This window comes from Myotis myotis, unplaced genomic scaffold (genome assembly GCF_014108235.1).
Source record: "Myotis myotis isolate mMyoMyo1 unplaced genomic scaffold, mMyoMyo1.p scaffold_m19_p_2, whole genome shotgun sequence".
NCBI classification, from domain to species: Eukaryota; Metazoa; Chordata; class Mammalia; order Chiroptera; family Vespertilionidae; genus Myotis; species Myotis myotis.
In genome coordinates, this window is record NW_023416324.1 from 135668810 (window position 1) to 135685782 (window position 16973).

At 42.1% G+C, this 16973-nt stretch overlaps 1 protein-coding gene across 6 annotated transcripts in view; it reads left to right on the plus strand.

Annotated features, from left to right (window-relative positions):
- The window catches only part of ARL6 (ADP ribosylation factor like GTPase 6), a 49924-nt gene that overhangs the window by 18427 nt on the left and 14524 nt on the right, over positions 1-16973 (plus strand). For all 6 annotated transcript variants that reach the window (XM_036350949.1, XM_036350948.1, XM_036350946.1 and 3 more), the window contains one exon: positions 2929-3023. In XM_036350949.1, coding sequence (XP_036206842.1) covers positions 2929-3023 — 95 coding nt within the window. The remainder of the gene's footprint in view (positions 1-2928; positions 3024-16973) is intronic.

Here is a 16973-nt window from a genome sequence, read left to right on the forward strand (position 1 = left end):
TCCAGATGTGTTACACCCTCTCAGGGTTTCTATTCAGTGTTAAAATGAATTCATTAACTTCTAATATTACTAGGACTCTTCATTTAAAGGCAGTATAACTCACTTTTAGAATCTGAAACTTGTAAGCAATATATCTTGACTAAATGCCTCTTATGAATACTTGCCTTGAAATGGTGTGTGATGACTGCCAGATCAGATTTTGATTTAGATTGGTTAATTTTTCCTGCTAATATGAGAACAGACATTTTATTTCTCAGATAGGAACCCAGAAGATTTACTTCAGATATTTTTTCAATGAATATTTTAATAGATTGAAGTCCTCTTTAAATCAAATATTGATCCAGAGGACTCTGAGGTAGAGGGAAAAGTGTATTTCAGATCTGAGGGTCAATTTGGAAAAGGGAAAGTGGCATGTGTGGTATCTTGCATTAAATTTCCTGGGGAAATGTGAGTTACTTTATTTTATTTTTTTTTTTTAAGAAACCCTGAGTTTTCAGTATAGAAATTTTAATTCCTGCTCCAATTAGTGGTTTTAGAAAAATTCTTTTTAAAATTAATGTATTTTCCCTGGCCAGTGTGGCATAGTTTGTTGGGCGTCATCCCATGTACCAGTGAGGACACATGCCCAAGTTGCAGGCTTAATCCCGAGTAGGGGGCATGCAGGAGGCAGCCAGTCGATATTCCACTCTCGTATCGATGGTTTTCTCTAAATAATAAATAAAAATATTTTTAAATAAATAACAATTACATATTTACTTTAGCTACTTTTTAAAAATAATTTTTATTCTAATTACTTTATAAAAAATAAAAAAATACGTAGAAAATAGTAAAAACAAGGTAACTTTTTTTTATTTTAACTCCCTTCAAAATTTTTTTGGAAGAAGTTACTGGATTCATGAATATTATAGATAAATTGTAGGTTAAATAGTGAAATGGTTACTATTGAGTTTACAAAAATAGTAAATTTATTTTTTGTGTCTCTATACTTTTCTGATTATTAGAGAACAAGTGCATTTTGAGCTATTAGACTAAAAGATATAAAAGATTGTTTTTGAAATATACAATTTACACTTTACATAATTGAGGAAGGAGCCTTCTAATATTATACACTATACATACTTTTTGTCCTTCTTTTTCAGTTGACATTCTATAAGGGAAATCAGGAGAAACACACAAAGATTGTAACTCTAATGGCTGCCTATTATTATTCATATACTTGCGCCAAAATTTGCTCAATCGTTTTTTTATTTGGGTAGGAAGGCTATTCTCAGTTTTTGAAGATTATAAACAATCCCTCAATTAACATCTTAGTGCATAAATCTTTGTCACGCTTTGTTTTTCCATAGAGAAATAGCAGAAATAAAATTACTGTCTCAAAGTGATTGACTGTCTTTAAAGCTCTTGAAAGATATTTCTAGTTGTACCAGTGTAGTATATGACTGTGATAATCTGCATTTATTTTTTTAAGTGACAGGAGAAAGTGGTATTCAAAAGTTGTGTTAGCCCAGCCGGTGTGGCTCAGTGGTTGAGCGTCGACCTGTGAACCAGGAGATCAGGGTTTGATTCCCAATCAGGGCACATGCCCGGTTGTGGGCTCGATCCCTAATGTGAGGCATGTAAGAAGCAGCCGATCAATGATTCTTTCTCATCATTGATGTTTCTATCTCTCTGTGAAATAATACAAATATATATTTTTAAGTATTTTTTAAAAGTTGTTTTAGTTTTATATTTATGTGATTAATAATGATATTGAACTTTAAAATTTTAATTTATGACTGAATAAGAGATTGACAAAAAAATATCAATGTCCCATAAATATATGAAAAGTTATTGAACTTCACTAGCAATTCATGAAATACAAAGTAAAATAATATACTGTTAGAATTGCAAAAATTGAAAAGAATGATAAGGACCATGCTGAAAGAGGGTAGGAAAAATGCTGGGAGTAGTATACATTGATATAGCATTTCTGAAGGGCAGTTTATCAATGTTTATCTAAAACTTTAAATTTTATATATACTCCTAGAAATTTTATTCCTAAGAACAGATCTTTAAAATGTTAAGAAATTATAAAATGTATTTAGAAGAATGCTTATCTTGAAGTTTTTCATAATTATGAAAATTAAAAATAACCTGTAAGTCCAATGATAGAAGATTGACAATATTTGATAGCACATCATGCAATGGAATACTTTACAACTATTAAAAGAAGGGGTGAGGAGGGAAATCAGTGATTTTTGAAGTGCCACTGTGATCTGTAAGTGAACTCTTAAACTAGTTCAGTGATTAGCTATCAGCTTAAAAAATAAAATAGAGTAAAATAAAAAGCTATTTGTAAGTATTGTTTCAGGGGACCTATTTCAAATATATTTACATATAGTTATGTGTCTGTTGCATCTTAATGTAAAATGTATGTCTCACTATGGTTATGGTAAAAATTATTTGAGAAACACTAGTGTAGAGCTTTAATGTTTCATATAAAAGTGGTTCAAATTATACAGTGAAAAAGGTCAATGTACATATATATCAAAAAGGCAGTGTATAAAACAGGAGGATTCCATTTGTATGATGTAGATATTCACATGTGACTATACACAGTGTCAAAATTGATTTACACAAAAAATTAATAATGGTTATATCTGTGTAATGGGTTGTGGTTTTACTTGTAATTTTTTTAAATTATGAACTAACAAGTCATTAAATTTACCCTATTATCATCTAAGTGAAAAGAACTTATGTTATAACCACTAATGATTAATATATTAATCACTCATATGAACTAATAAGAAACAGTACCAAAGCCTATAATGATAAATGCACATAGGATATGAAGAGATAATACACAGGTTACGACATGCAAATGGAGAGCAAACATGGGAAATTGGGTAAGTTTATCTTATAATTTTTGTCATTCTTTATATTATACAGAGATGGACAAGCCATTATTTTTGTCATTGATAGTAGTGATAGATTAAGAATGGTTGTGGCCAAAGAAGAACTTGATACTCTTCTGAATCATCCAGGTATGTGTGTGTGTATGTGTGTGTGTGTGTGTGTGTGTGTGTGTGTGTGTATGTTTACATAGGATGTTTTGTCTTTGGTGTTGGCAAAAAGTATTGCCTGCACTATACAATTAACTTTTCTTAAAAACTTTATGCATAACTCATAATATCTTTAGCTATAGCACCATATGTTTTTTAAATTGCAAAGCTTTTTGCAGTGTTTTTCAGGTCGGTGATATTTATTTTCCCCCAAATAAAAACATCCTTTTTTCTGATTGTATAAATAACTAGAGGCCTGTTGCACGAAGAGATTCTTGCAATAGGCCTTCCCTTCCCTTGGCTGCTGGCACCAGTTTTCCTCTGGCACCCGGGACCCAGGCTTTCGCACTGGCTGGGCTCTGGCCAGAGCCCCGCCCCCCAGGCATCACGCCTCCCGGCTCCACTGATCCCGAGCCATGAGGACTCTCGACTCTGCCGATCCTGGGGCTGTGAGGACTCGCGACTCTGCCGATCCTGGGGCCATGAGGCCTCTTGGCTCCGCTGATCCCAGGGCCATGAGGCCTCCCGGCTCTGCTGATCCCGGGGCGTGAGGCCTCTCTGCTTGGCAGGCTTTGGGTACGTTTGGCTTCGCTCCACCACTTGGAGCCTAGTATGCAAATTAACCGCCATCTTTGTTTGCAGTTAATTTGCATATTGCCCTGATTAGCCAATGGGAAGCGTAGCGAAGGCACAATTACCCTTTTTGACTTTTATTAGATAGGATATGTGTCAATAGCAAATTATGCAGATAGAAAGAAAAAATAAGGAAGAAAGTAAAAATCCATATATCTCAATACTTATCGAAATGATTTTGGTTGCCATCTTTTCATGCATGTATGTATGCAAGTATGTGCAATCACAGCATTTCTTACATATTTATTGTGGGAACTCTTTTAAAAATTCTTTCAAGATATCAATATTAATCATTCGGTATTTTTCTTTCAATTATATATGCCATACCATACATCTATATCTACTATTTATATGACACGCACACAGGCACCAAAAATAGATTGAATTGGGGCAAAAGTAGATTTACAGTTGTGGGTACTCAAAACAGTTTATTCTTATATTACTAGAGGCCCGATACATGAAGATTCGTGCAAGAATAGGCCTTCCTTCCCCTGGCTACCAGCACCGCCTTTGCTCCGGCCTGGAGCCACCTCCCACCTCTCGCCTTGTCACATCAACTTGCATATTCCCTCCTTATTGGCTGTGGGCCCTGCCATCTTCATTGTGAAGTGGCAGTTAATTTGCATATTACTCTTTAATTAGATAGGATTATTTATTAACTAGAGCAGTGATGGCAAACCTTTTGAGCTCAGCGTGTCAGCATTTTGAAAAACCCTAACTTAACTCTGGTGCTGTTTGTCACATACACAAATTTTTTGATATTTGCAACCATAGTAAAACAAAGACTTATATTTTTGATATTTATTTTATATATTTAAATGCCATTTAACAAAGAAAAATCAACCAAAAAAATGAGTTTGCGTGTCACCTCTGACATGCATATCATAAGTTCACCATCACTGAACTAGAGGCCAGGTGCATGAAATTCATGCACAGGTAGGATCCCTAGGCCTGGCCAGCAATCAGGGTTAATCAGGGCCTTTCTTCCAGCTGCCAGCCAGGGCCTTCCTTCATTCCTCGCCGCCCCCTGGTGGTCAGTGCACGTCATAGCGAGCAATCGATCGCCCGGTCTCCCTGTCAAACTCCCGTGGGGACACTTTGCATGTTAGCCTTTTATCTATATAGATTATTGTATTTCCATACAAACAACTGTAAACCTACTTTTGTCCCACCCTGTGTAGGGTTGGGGACTATGAGGATTGTCATTGTTATTTACTAAAATGGGATTATATTTTATACACTTTTCTGCATCTTTCCATTCTCAAGTAACACTAATAATGGAAATCTTTTCAAATCAGATTGCATATATTACATCTAATTATTTTTTAATAGTGTCTAATATGCCATTCTATGAGTGAATCACAGTTTATTTACCTCTTGATGGATATTCTTTCTTTTTTTCACACTACAATGTTCTAGTATGTATTGTGGAACTCAACATTTCTAGCCTTACTCAAGCCTGGAAAAAAAATTTTTTTTAATCTTTATTGTTGAAAGTATTAGTTATGTCCCTCATTTTCCCCCACTGATCTCTTCAAGTCTTCCCTGCCACCTGCCCCAGGCCTTCACCACCCTATTGTCTGTGCCCATGGATTATGCATATATGCATACAAGTTCTCTCTTTTTGTAATGTATTTTTATTGATTTCAGAGAGGAAGGGAAAAGGAGAGATAGAAACATCGATGATGAGAGAGAATCACTGATCGGCTGCCTCCTGCACACCTCCCACTGGGGACTAAGCCCACAACCCGGACATGAACCCTGACCAGGAGTCGAACTTTGACCTCCTGGTTCATAGGTCAACACTCAACCACTGAGCCATGCCACCTGGGCTGCATACAAGTTCTTTGGTTGATCTCTTCCTACCTACTCACCCCTGTCCCTTCCCTCTGAGATTCCACAAGAAAAAAAATTTTTTAAGTGGTCTTTGTGCTAGGACTTTTAGAGAAGCATGGTTGTTTAAAGGAAGTATGGATATGTTTAGAAATGAATCAGAAATAGTGTGGTGTGCCTTCTAACAATTCTTGCTGTTTAACCCCAATACCTTTGGTATCTTTATCACACAATCTCAAGCTTATTCAGATATTTTTTAGGGAAATTATCCAGCCTTACTCTTTATGTGACTTTTTCACTTAAAAAAATTATTGGTCTTTTATATGGGTTGGGAATACATTTTTTTTCATCTTTATTATTGAGAGTATTACAGATGTTTGTCTTTTTTCACCCTCATCACTCCCTTCCACCCAGTTCCCAACCCACCCCCGACCTTCACTGCCCTATTGTTTGCGTCCATAAGTAAAGCATAAATGCATATGTTCTTTGGTTAATCTCTTACCACCTCCTGCCTTCCCTCTGAGATTTATTAGTCTATTCCATGCTTCCATGCCTCTGGTTCTATTTTATTCATTAGTTTATTCTGTTCATTAGATTCCTTTTTCGTTTAGTTTGGTTTTTAGATTCAATTGTTGATGATAGATACCTATTTATTGCCATTTTATTGTTCATATTTTTTTTATCTTTTTCTTCTTCTTAAAGAATACCCTTCAACATTTCATATAATACTGGTTTGGTGGTGATGAACTCCTTTAGCTTTTTCTTGTCTGTGAAGCTCTTAATCTGGCCTTCAATTCTAAATAACTTTACTGAGTAGAATTATCTTGGTTGTAGGTCTTTGCTATTTATCACTTTGAATATTTCTTGCCCCTCCCTTCTGGCCTGCAAAGTTTCTTTTGAGAAATCAGCTGACAGTCATATGGGCGCTCCCCTGTAGGTTACTAACTGTTTTTCTCTTGCTGCTTTTAAGACTCTGTGTATTTAACTTTTGGCATTTTAATTATGATGTGTCTTGGTGTGAACCTCTTTGGGTTCCTCTTGTTTGGGACTCTCTGCACTTCCTGACTTGTAAGGCTATTTTTTCCCCTACCAGGTAGGGGAAGTTTTCTGTCATTATTTCTTCAAATAGGTGTTCAATATCTTGCTCTCTCACTTCTCCTTCTGGCACCCCCATGATGTGAATGTTGGTACACTTGAAGTTGTCCCAAAGGCTCCTTACACTATCTTCATATTTTGGATTTTTTTTTCTTTTTGGTCTTCTGCCTGTGCCCTGCCTGGGGGCTCACAGCACAACCTATAGAGTGATCTGCAGATGGCTTCTACTTATGTTTGGCTTGAAGGTGCCCAGGAATGACGAAGCTGTGAAGCAAGACAGGCTGGTGCTAGTGCCAGGTCTTGGGCCTCTTATTGCGAGATATGGGGTATGCTGGCGCCAGCTGCTACATGTTTGAAAGATTTTAGGAAAATCTAAAGCCTGAGCCAGAACAGGCCATTCCTTCTTTTCCCTGATTTGAGGATTTTTTTCTTTGTCACTAATTTTTGACAGCTTCATTACCAAGTGCCTTGGAGAGGGCCTCTTTGGATTGAGGTAACTAGGTGTTCTGTTTGCTTCTTAGATTTGAGGATCTAGTTCTTTCCATAGATTTGGGAAGTTCTCATCCACTATTTGTTTTAATAGACTATTCCATGCTCTCGCTCTCTCTTCCTCCTCTGCTTTCCTATGATTCTAATGTTAATTTTTTTATGGAGTCAGGGAGGTCTCGTAGGGCTATTTTGTATTTCTTTATTCTCAGGTCTCTCTCTTCTTCCCTCTGCATCATTTCTTGATTCCTGTCTTCAATATCACTGGTTCTTTTCTCTAACTGGTTGGTTCTGTTCTCTATGATCATTAGCTCACTCTTAATTTCTTGCTTCATTTCCAGGATTTCTGCTATATTCTTTTTTTAATTCAATTTCTTTGGAGAAATACTCATTTTGTTCATTGATTTGTTTTCTGAGTGAGCTGAATTCCTTGTCAGTATTTTCTCACATCTCTGAGTATTTTCAGAACTGCAATCTTGAAATCTGTCATTCAACTCATATAATTCCATGTGTTCCAGCCTGTTTTCTGGGGATTTTTCATTTTCTTCCTGGTCATTGTTGTGGTGGTGGTTCATGGTGTTCACTGTTCTCTTTTGTTGTCCCATTTATCTCTGAGGAGGCGTTTCTACTCTGTTCCAGTAGATGGCGCTGAATTGTAAGATTTTTATCCTCTCTGGCCTCACAGTTTTGAGCCTCTGTAGCTTCCTTAGGGCTGTACCACCTTGGCTGCTTGGGGGTGAAGTTTGTTTTTCCTTCACAGTAATGATGACCCCTGACCTCCACAGGTCCAGCCCAAGCACCCCTTCTGGGGTTCAGTCACAGAGGGAAACTGTGTTTCTGCTGCAACAGCTCTTGGCCTACAGATAATACGCTCCTGGAGCCAATTTCAAGGGCAACAGGAAGTGAGATTTGGGAGTGCAATCAGTGCCAGGGCTCTGCTATTTATTTTATTTGTCTGAAAGCCCACAGCCAGTCCCAGCTGTAGGGAGCAACTCTGTAGGGAGGATGTCTGCCGACTCGCAGCTCACGCATGCTCAAATCCCATTCACAATGCACCCCCACGGTTCAGACACTCTCTCACTGTTTATGTGGGTGACCACACAATGCCGCCACTCCAGGCTACTCCAACAGCCAGCCACTTGCCAGGTTAACTCTCTGTTTGTCTGACTGGCTGAGGAAAGTGCCCATAACTGCTGCTGCCAGTTCCCAGCTGTGCTGCAGACACGCTGCTGCTGCTGCTATGCTGTAGCCGTGTTCGGCTTCTCTCACTTCTCATCTCCCCACTTATTCCAAGGAGCCCACCTTAGTTGTTCCAGTGTGCAGGTCTCCCCGGCATGCATCCGTGTTGAGCAGGGACTTCTTTGTTGAATTATAGGTAGTTATTTTGTTAACATGTTAGGGGGAAAGGAAGATGTGCCCTTACACCACCATTCCTCTGATGTCGGTCATCTGTTTTCTTGACTGGTGATTTCTCTCGGAATATGTGATTCCACTCTTAGCTAGTAGGCTTTGTGCTGAAAAAAAATCCAATGATAATCTAATGGAATTTTCTTTATTGGTTACCATCTTCTTTTCCTGGCTGAATTCAGCCTTGAGAATTCTTTCTTTGTCATTAATTTTTGACAGTTTTAATATCATGTGCCTTTTTTGGATTAAGATAATAAGGTGTTTTGTTATTGTCTTGGATTCAAGGATCCGGTTATTTTCATAGGATTGGGAAGTTCTCATCAACTATTTGTTTGAATAGACTGTTTCCTTTCCCTGCTCTTCTTCTGGTTTACCCATTATTCTTATACTAGAGGCCCGGTGCATGAATTTGTGCACAGGTGGGGTCCCTCGGCCAGGACGGTGATTGGGACTGATCGTGGCCACAGGAGGTTGGCCTGCACAGGAGGAACCATTGGGGCCAGCCGGCTGGGGGGGAAGGGCTGCAGGAGGTTGGCCGGCAGCCCCAATCAGGGTCATCAGGGCCAGCCGTCCAGGGGGAGGGACCACGGGAAGTTGACCAGCCAGGGGGAGAGGCCATGGGAGGTTGGCTGTGGAAGTGCACTGACCACCAAGGGATAGCTCCTGTGTTGAGTGTCTGCCCCCTGGTGGTCAGTGCGCATCATAGCGACCAGTCATTCAGTTGTTTGGTTGTTCAGTCACTTAGGCTTTTATATATATAGACTGGAGGCCCGGTGCATGAAATTCGTGCAAGGGTAGGCCCTCGCAGCCCTGTCCGCCTTGGCTGCCTCTCAGCCCTTGCAGCCCCAGCTGCCTTACACCGCCCTTCCCCTTGGTTGTTCTGGAAGGTCGTCTAGACCAGTGGTTCTCAACCTTCCTAATGCTGCAACCCTTTAATACAGTTCCTCATATTGTGGTGACCCCCAATTTCATTGTTACAAATTAAACATAATTAAAGCATAGTGATCACAAAAACAGTATGCAATTATATATGTGTTTTCCGATGGTCTTAGGCAACCCCTGAGAAAGGGTCGTTTGACCCCCAAAGGGGTCGCGACCCACAGGTTGAGAACTGCTGGTCTAGACAGTCATTCCACTGTTCAGTCATTCAGTCAATTTGCATATCACACTTTTATTATAGACTAGAGGCGCAGTGCACAAAAATTTGTGTACTCGGCGGGGGCGGTCCCTCAGCCCGGCCTGTGCCCTCTCGCAGTCTGGGACCCCTCGGGGGATGACCACCTGCTGGCTTAGGCCTGCTCCCCAGGGGGATTGGGCCTAAGATGGCAATCAGACATCCCTCTGGCAGCCCGGCAGCCCTCGGAGGATGTCCACTTGCCAGCGGGGAGCAGGCCTAAGCTGCAGTCAGACATCCTTAGCGCTGCTGAGGAGGCAGGAGAGGCTCCCACCACCACCGCTGTACTGGCAGCTGGCAGCCTGGCTTGTGGCTGAGCAGAGCTCCCCATGTGAGAGCGCCCTTACCACCAGAGGGCAGCTCCTGCATTGAGCGTCTGCCCCCTGGTGGTCAGTGTGTGTCATAGAGACCAGTCATTCCCAGTCTTTCTGCCGTTAGGGTCAGTTTGCATATTCCCCTTTTACTATATAGGATAGAGGCCTGGTGCACGGGTGGGGGCTGGCTGGTTTGCCCTGAATGGTGTCCCGGATCAGGGTGGGGGTCCCCACTGGGGTGCCTGGCCAGCCTAGGTGAGGGGATGATGGCTGTTTGCAGCTGGTCACACCCCCTTCAGGGTAGGGGTCCCCACTGGGGTGCCTGGCCAGTCTGGGTGAGAGGCTGAGGGCCGTTTTCAGGCTGGCGGGCAACTGAAGCTCCAAGCCCCTTTTTTGTTTTCTTTTTTCTTTTTATTCTGGGATTTATCTACCTTCTATGGCTGTCACTGGAGCTGAGAGCCAGCTCCAGCTCTGAGGCCCGGCTCCAGCTTGAGGCCTCGGCTGCTGAAAGCCGGTATCTGGGGTTTGTTTACCTTCTATAATTGAAACACTGTTGCAGATCCAGCTCTGAGACCTTGGCTGGCTGAAAGCAGATATCTGGGGTTTGTTTAGCTTCTATAATTGCAACATTGTTGCTTCCGGAGCTCAAAGCTGGGCCATGGCAGGTGGGGAACCTTGGCTTCCTCCATCACTGGAGCAAGCAAGCCTCATGTTCGCTTCAGATGCATGGCTGCCAGCCACCATCTTGGTTGGCAGTTAATTTGTATATCGCCCTGATTAGCCAATGGGAAGCATATCAGAGGTACGGTTAATTACCCTATTTGTCTTTTATTAGATAGGATTGCTCTTTCTAATGTAATCAGATCATTCTCTTAGAGTGCTTTTTTTTACCTCTCGATTCTCTTCTTCCACCTAAGTCATTTTTAGATTTGTATATTCTATGTCACTAATTCTTTCTTCCATCTGGTCTCTCTTAAGCTCACTAGTTTATCCTTCACTTCATTTAGTGAGTTCTTCAGCTCCAGAATTTCTGTTTGATGCTTTTTTATAGTAGTTCATTGGTTTTTTTTAATCTTAGTTCATTCAATTGCCTTTCTGAGTTTTCTTGTATCTTGTTGAGATTTTTGAGAACTGAAATCTTCAATTTTCTGTCATTTAAATTACATTCTTCTCATGTCTTTAAGTCTATTTTCTGGAAATTTTTCTTTCTGAATCCCCTTGTTATCTTGGTTACTCAGTGTGCTTGATGACTTACTTCTCTGCATGGGCACCCCTGAGGAATGAAAACTGTTTTGTGTTGTGTGTTTTTTAACCCCCACCTGGGAATATGTTTTTATTGATTTAAGAGAGAGAGAAGAAGGAAGAAAGAAAAAAAATCATGTGAGAGAAATGTTGATTGGTTGCCTCCCACAGCCTTAGGTATATGTCCTGACTGGGAATCAAACCAGCAACCCTTTGGCGCACAGGATTGCACTTCAACCAACCCAGCCAACAAGCCAGGGCAAAAACTGCTTTTTGAAAAACTTTAGACTTAAACTTAGAAGCCCAGTGCATGAAATTCGTGCAGTGGGGGTTGGGGTCCCTCAGCCCAGCCTGCGCCCTCTCACAGTTCGGGGACCCCTCACTCCTTACTACTCGCCTGCTTGCTGCTCCTTACCACTCAGCTTGCTGCTCCTCAGCACTGCCGCAGATTGGGAGGGGCTCCCGCCACCACCGCTGCGCTTGCCAGCCATGAGCCCGGCTTCTGGCTGAGCCGTGCTCCCGCTGTAGAGTGCACTGACCACCAGGGGAAGCTCCTGCGTTAAGCCTGCCCCCTGGTAGTCAGCGCACATCATAGCTGCCGGTCATTCTGGTCGTTCCACCATAATGGTCGCTTAGGCTTTTATTATATAAACTAGAGGCCCGGTGCACAAAAATTTGTGCACCGGGGGGGGGGGGGGCGTCCCGCAGCCCGGCCTGTGCCCTCTCGCAGTCTGGGACCCCTTGGGAGATAATGACCTGCTGGCTTAGGCCTGCTCCCGGGTGGCAGAGGGCAGGCCCAATCCCTAGGTGCAGCCCCTGGTCGGGCTCAGAGCAGGGCTGATTGGGGAATTGGAGCGCTGCCCGCTATCATGCACAGAGCAGGGTGGATCGGGAGGTTCCAATGCCACCCTCAGTCACGCTCAGGGTAGGGCCGATTGGGGGGTTGGGGCACCGCCCCCGTCACACTCAAGGCAGGGTCGATGGGGAGGTTGCGGCGCCACCCGTCACGCACAGAGCAGGGCCAATCGGGGGTTGGGGCTCTGTACCCTGTCACGCACAGAGCGGGGTCGATCAGGGGTTGGGGAGCTCCCCCCTGTCACGCACAGAACAGGGGGCCCACCAGGGGGTTGAGGAGCTCCCCCCTGTCACAGAGTAGGGCCAATAGCGGAGTTGGGGCACCGCCCCCTGTTACACACAGAGCAGGGCGGAGCAGGGGGGTTGGGCGCCACCCTCTATCACCCACAGAGCAGGGCCATTCAGGGGGTTGGGGCGCCGCCACTGTCACACTCAGGGCAGGGCCGATGGGGAGGTTATGGCTCTACCTCATCACACACAGAGCAGGGCCCGTTGCCGGGGGGGCGGGGGGCGCCGCCCTCTATCACCCACAGAGCAGGGCCGATCAGGGGGTTGGGGCACCACCACTGTTACACACAGAGCCGCAGGGCGATCAGGGGGTTGGGGCGCCTTCACCTGTCACGAACAGAGCAGGGCGGATAGGGAGGTTGTGGCCCCGCCCCCTGTCACACACAGAGCCACAGGGCAATCAGGGGGTTTGGGCGCTGCCCCCGTCACGCTAATCCCAGTGCCGGAGGCCTCTCGGCTCCGCTGATCCCGGTGCTGGGAGGCATATTACCCTTTTACTATATAGGATAGAGGCCTGGTACACAGGTGGGGGCTGGCTGGTTTGCCCTGCAGGGTGTCCTGGATCAGGGTGGGGGTCCCCACTGGGGTGCCTGGCCAGCCTGGGTGAGGGGATGATGGCTGTTTGCAGCTGGTCACACACCCTTCAGGGTGGGGGTCCCCACTGGGGTGCCTGGCCAGTCTGGGTGAGGGGCTGAGGGCTGTTTTCAGGCTGGCGGATGACTGAAGCTCCCAACCGCTCCTTTTTTTCTTTTTTTGTTATTCTGGGCCAGCTTTAGCTGTGGCTCCAGCTCTGAGGCCTCTGCTGCTGAAAGCAGGTATCTGGTTCGTTTGGATTCTATAATCGAAACACTGTATCAACTCCAGTTCTGAGATCCCGGCTGGCTGAAAGCAGGTTTCTGGGGTTTTTTTTAGCTTCTATATTTGTAAGAATGTTTCAAACTGCAAGCTCAGAGGCCGGCAAGGCAGGCGGGGAACGTTGGAGTCCCCCGTCACTGAAGCAAGCAAGCCTCATGTTCGCTTCAAGCTGCCTGGCTGCCGGCCGCCATCTTGGCTGGCAGTTCATTTGCATATCACCCTGATTAGCCAATGGGAAGGGTAGCGGATGTAGGGCTAATTACCATGTTTCTCTTTTATTAGATAGGATGTTACGCAGGTTGATAAGTAGAGGTATTTCCTTTGTTTTCCAGAATGTGGTACTGCAGCGCAAGTTTTCTCTTACCTGCACTGCTGGGGCTCCTGGGATCTCTGTGGGTGTCACTTCCACTGGTGGAAAAGGCTGCATATTCCCTTTACCACCTGGTCAGCTCAGTCTCGGGGCTACACTCCTGGGTATAGCAAGTGGCGGGGTTTGAACCTTCTTTGATTCCTTGCACTGTCTTCCTGAAGCCAGAAGCCCCCAGCTGCCTCTATCAGGCGATTCTGCAATGGGTGAGGGATGGGTGGGCGGGATGAGCGGTTCTTGCCTGTGGTTCTGCTCTTCCTCCTGAGTTTAGACCCGTGTCTACAAACTACTTAGGCTGGAATGGTGTTTTTTCCCCCCAGCTCTTTCGACATTTGCCTAGTTGAGGATTAAAGTGCCAGATGGGACAAGGGATTAGGGTGGGCCAATTCCTGTACATGCAGAATCCCTTTGTTCAGTGCCAGCCAGCTTCAAGCACAGTGATTTTTTTTATACTGTTTCTCTGACCCTGGGCTCAGCCTCGGTGTGTGCCAGCCACCCAGTTCTGATTGCTGTCTCTGCCCTCGAGTCTGGTCTGCCCACTGGGGGCTGCACCCCAACCCTTCACTGCTATCATGCCTGCTGGGGTCCCATTACTTCTGTCTCTGTCCTTCTCCCTACCATTCTGTCTCCACTGTTTGCTAAATTAAGTCCACCTTCAGCTATCTCAGTGCACAATTCTCAGACATGTTTGTGTTTTAAACAGAGAATCCTTGGTTGAATTATAGCTGTCCCACTTCAGTGGGAAAGAACTGGAGATCCTGTCATGCCAACATGATGCTGACTTTACCAGTTTTGGTTTTTTATTTTCTTTATGTCCTCATCTGATTTTGTATCAGAGATATAAAGGCTTCATAAAATGAGTTGGAGATTATATACTTCTTTTTCTCTTTATTTTTTATTTTTGGATTTGTGTAGAATTGCTCTTATTTCTTCCTTAAATGCTAGATAGAATATAGCAGTGATATACCAACATCAGTATTTGGTGTGTGTGTTGAAGGAGTGAGGGGCGTGAATTATGAATTCAAGTGCTTGAATGATATAAGACCATTAAAGTTATATTTATTCTCCAGTCACTTTTGGTAATTTGTGACCAAATTTATTAATGTACTATCTAAGTTGTCAGATTTATTGGCATAACATTGTTTATAACATCCTCTCCTTATCCTTTTAATGTCTACAAGATCCATATGATATATCTTCTTTCATTCCTGGTATTAGTAATTTATGTTTCCTCCCTCTCTTCTTATTCAATCTTTTTAAAAGTTTATTGGTTTTATTAATTTTCTAAGAACTTCTGGCATTTTAAATTTCCTTTTTTGTCATTATTCTCTCCTCTTGATTTATTATGAACTGTGTCTACTCCCTTGTATTTCATTGTCTCTTTTTCAGATGGAAGTGGAAAACATCGATTTTATCCCTTTTCTAATATAAGTGTTTGAAGCAGTACATATTCTCTAAGGATTTAGCTACATGTCACAAATTCCAATAACTTTTTTTTTATTATCTAGGTTAAAGTATTTTCTAACTTACCTTGTGAATTCTTCTTTGACCCTTGGAATCTTTAGTAATATATTATTTAATTTCCCAAATAATTGGGAAATTTGTGTGTATCTTTTGTTATAGATTTTTAATTTAATTCCACTTGATCAAACAACGTTCTATATGATTTCACCCTTCAAAATACGTGGCCCAGTATATATGGTCTAACTTGATTTGTGTTTCATCTATGGTTGTGGATTTCTTTGTATTTCCCTTTAATACTGTCATATTTTGCTTTATGTGTTTAGAACAGTGATGGCGAACCTATGACACACGTGTCAGAGGTGACATGCAAACTCATTTTTTTGTTTGATTTTTCTTTGTTAAATGGCATTTAAATATATAAAATAAATATCAAAAATATAAATCTTTGTTTTACTATGGTTGCAAATATCAAAAAATTTCTATATGTGACACGGCACCAGAGTTAAGTTAGGGTTTTTCAAAATGCTGACACGCCAAGCTCAAATGGTTTGCCATCACTGGTTTAGAAGCTTGTTTATTAGATACAAACACACTTAAAATTGTTTTGTCTTCTTGATTAATTGACCACTTTTTACTTTTACTGCCTTTCTTTTTCTTTGATGATACCCTTCATCTTTTAAAGCTACTTTGTCTGATAGTAGTATAGCCATGCCAGCTTTCTTTCACTTACACGTAAGCATGTTTCCTTCCATCCTTCCACTTTCAGGTAGTTAGTGTGTTCAAATTGTGTTTCTTATAAACATCATGTAGCTATCTTTCTTTTTCTTTTTATCTATTCTGACATTCTCTGCTCCAGAATAAGTTCCAGCTGGACTAATAGAAATGTAAAAATTATACTATTACAGTAGCAGAAGAAACTATGGGAGATTTTTAAAAATAATTTTGGGGCAACAGAGGATCTTTCTAACTATAACACAAAATCCAGAATCCTACACACACACAAAAGGAAAGAAGGGAGGAAGAGGGGGGAGAGAGAGAGAGAAAATATGAATGACCATGACTCCATAAAAAGTTTTGAATTGCAAAATGGACCATAAGCAGTCAAAGGCAAATGACAGACAAGAAAAACTATTTGTATTTCATGTCATAGCTACAAGACTTACTTCCTTACTACTTAAACCTTTTCTACAAATCAATAAAAAAATAAAGACTAATAGAAAAATGGGGACATGACATGTCAAACTTGTTCATAAAAAAGGAATTATAAACATATTTTGAATATATAGATTCTTGACTTTTCTCAGAACAATGTAAGTAAACACATTCTCATAGTACTTTTTACCTATCACTGAAAACACTCGTATACAATGTTGTTTAAGTGTGAATTGATACCATTTTTAAGGGAAGGCAGTTCTGTAGATAATAGCTATCTGTCAGAATATGCAATTTATATATCCTTTGACCCAGTAATTCCATTTCTCAAATTTATCTAGTAGACATACTGGCCCATTTACAAAATGTTCTGCAGTTTATTCATCACAGCATTGTTTATAGTTGTAAAATTGGCAACAACATAAATATATGTCAGTTGAATCCAGTTAAATAAATTATGATATATAGCACTAAAAGAGAATATTCCACAATAGTTAAAATAAGAAGAAACTGCTCTATATGTACTGATAATGAATAGTCTCCAAGATACGAAATGAAGTGAAAAGCAAAAGGTATAAAAAGTGAGAATAGTCTGCTACTATTTGTATAAATAATCTATATATATAAAAGCCCAGCAACTGGAACAGCGGAACAACCAGAGTGACCAGAACAACTGGTGGCTATGATGCACACTATGGCAGTCAACCAGCCTGATCTGGGCCCCAATGCCCCCCATTCCCACCTGTCTGGCCCCCGATTGGCCCCTA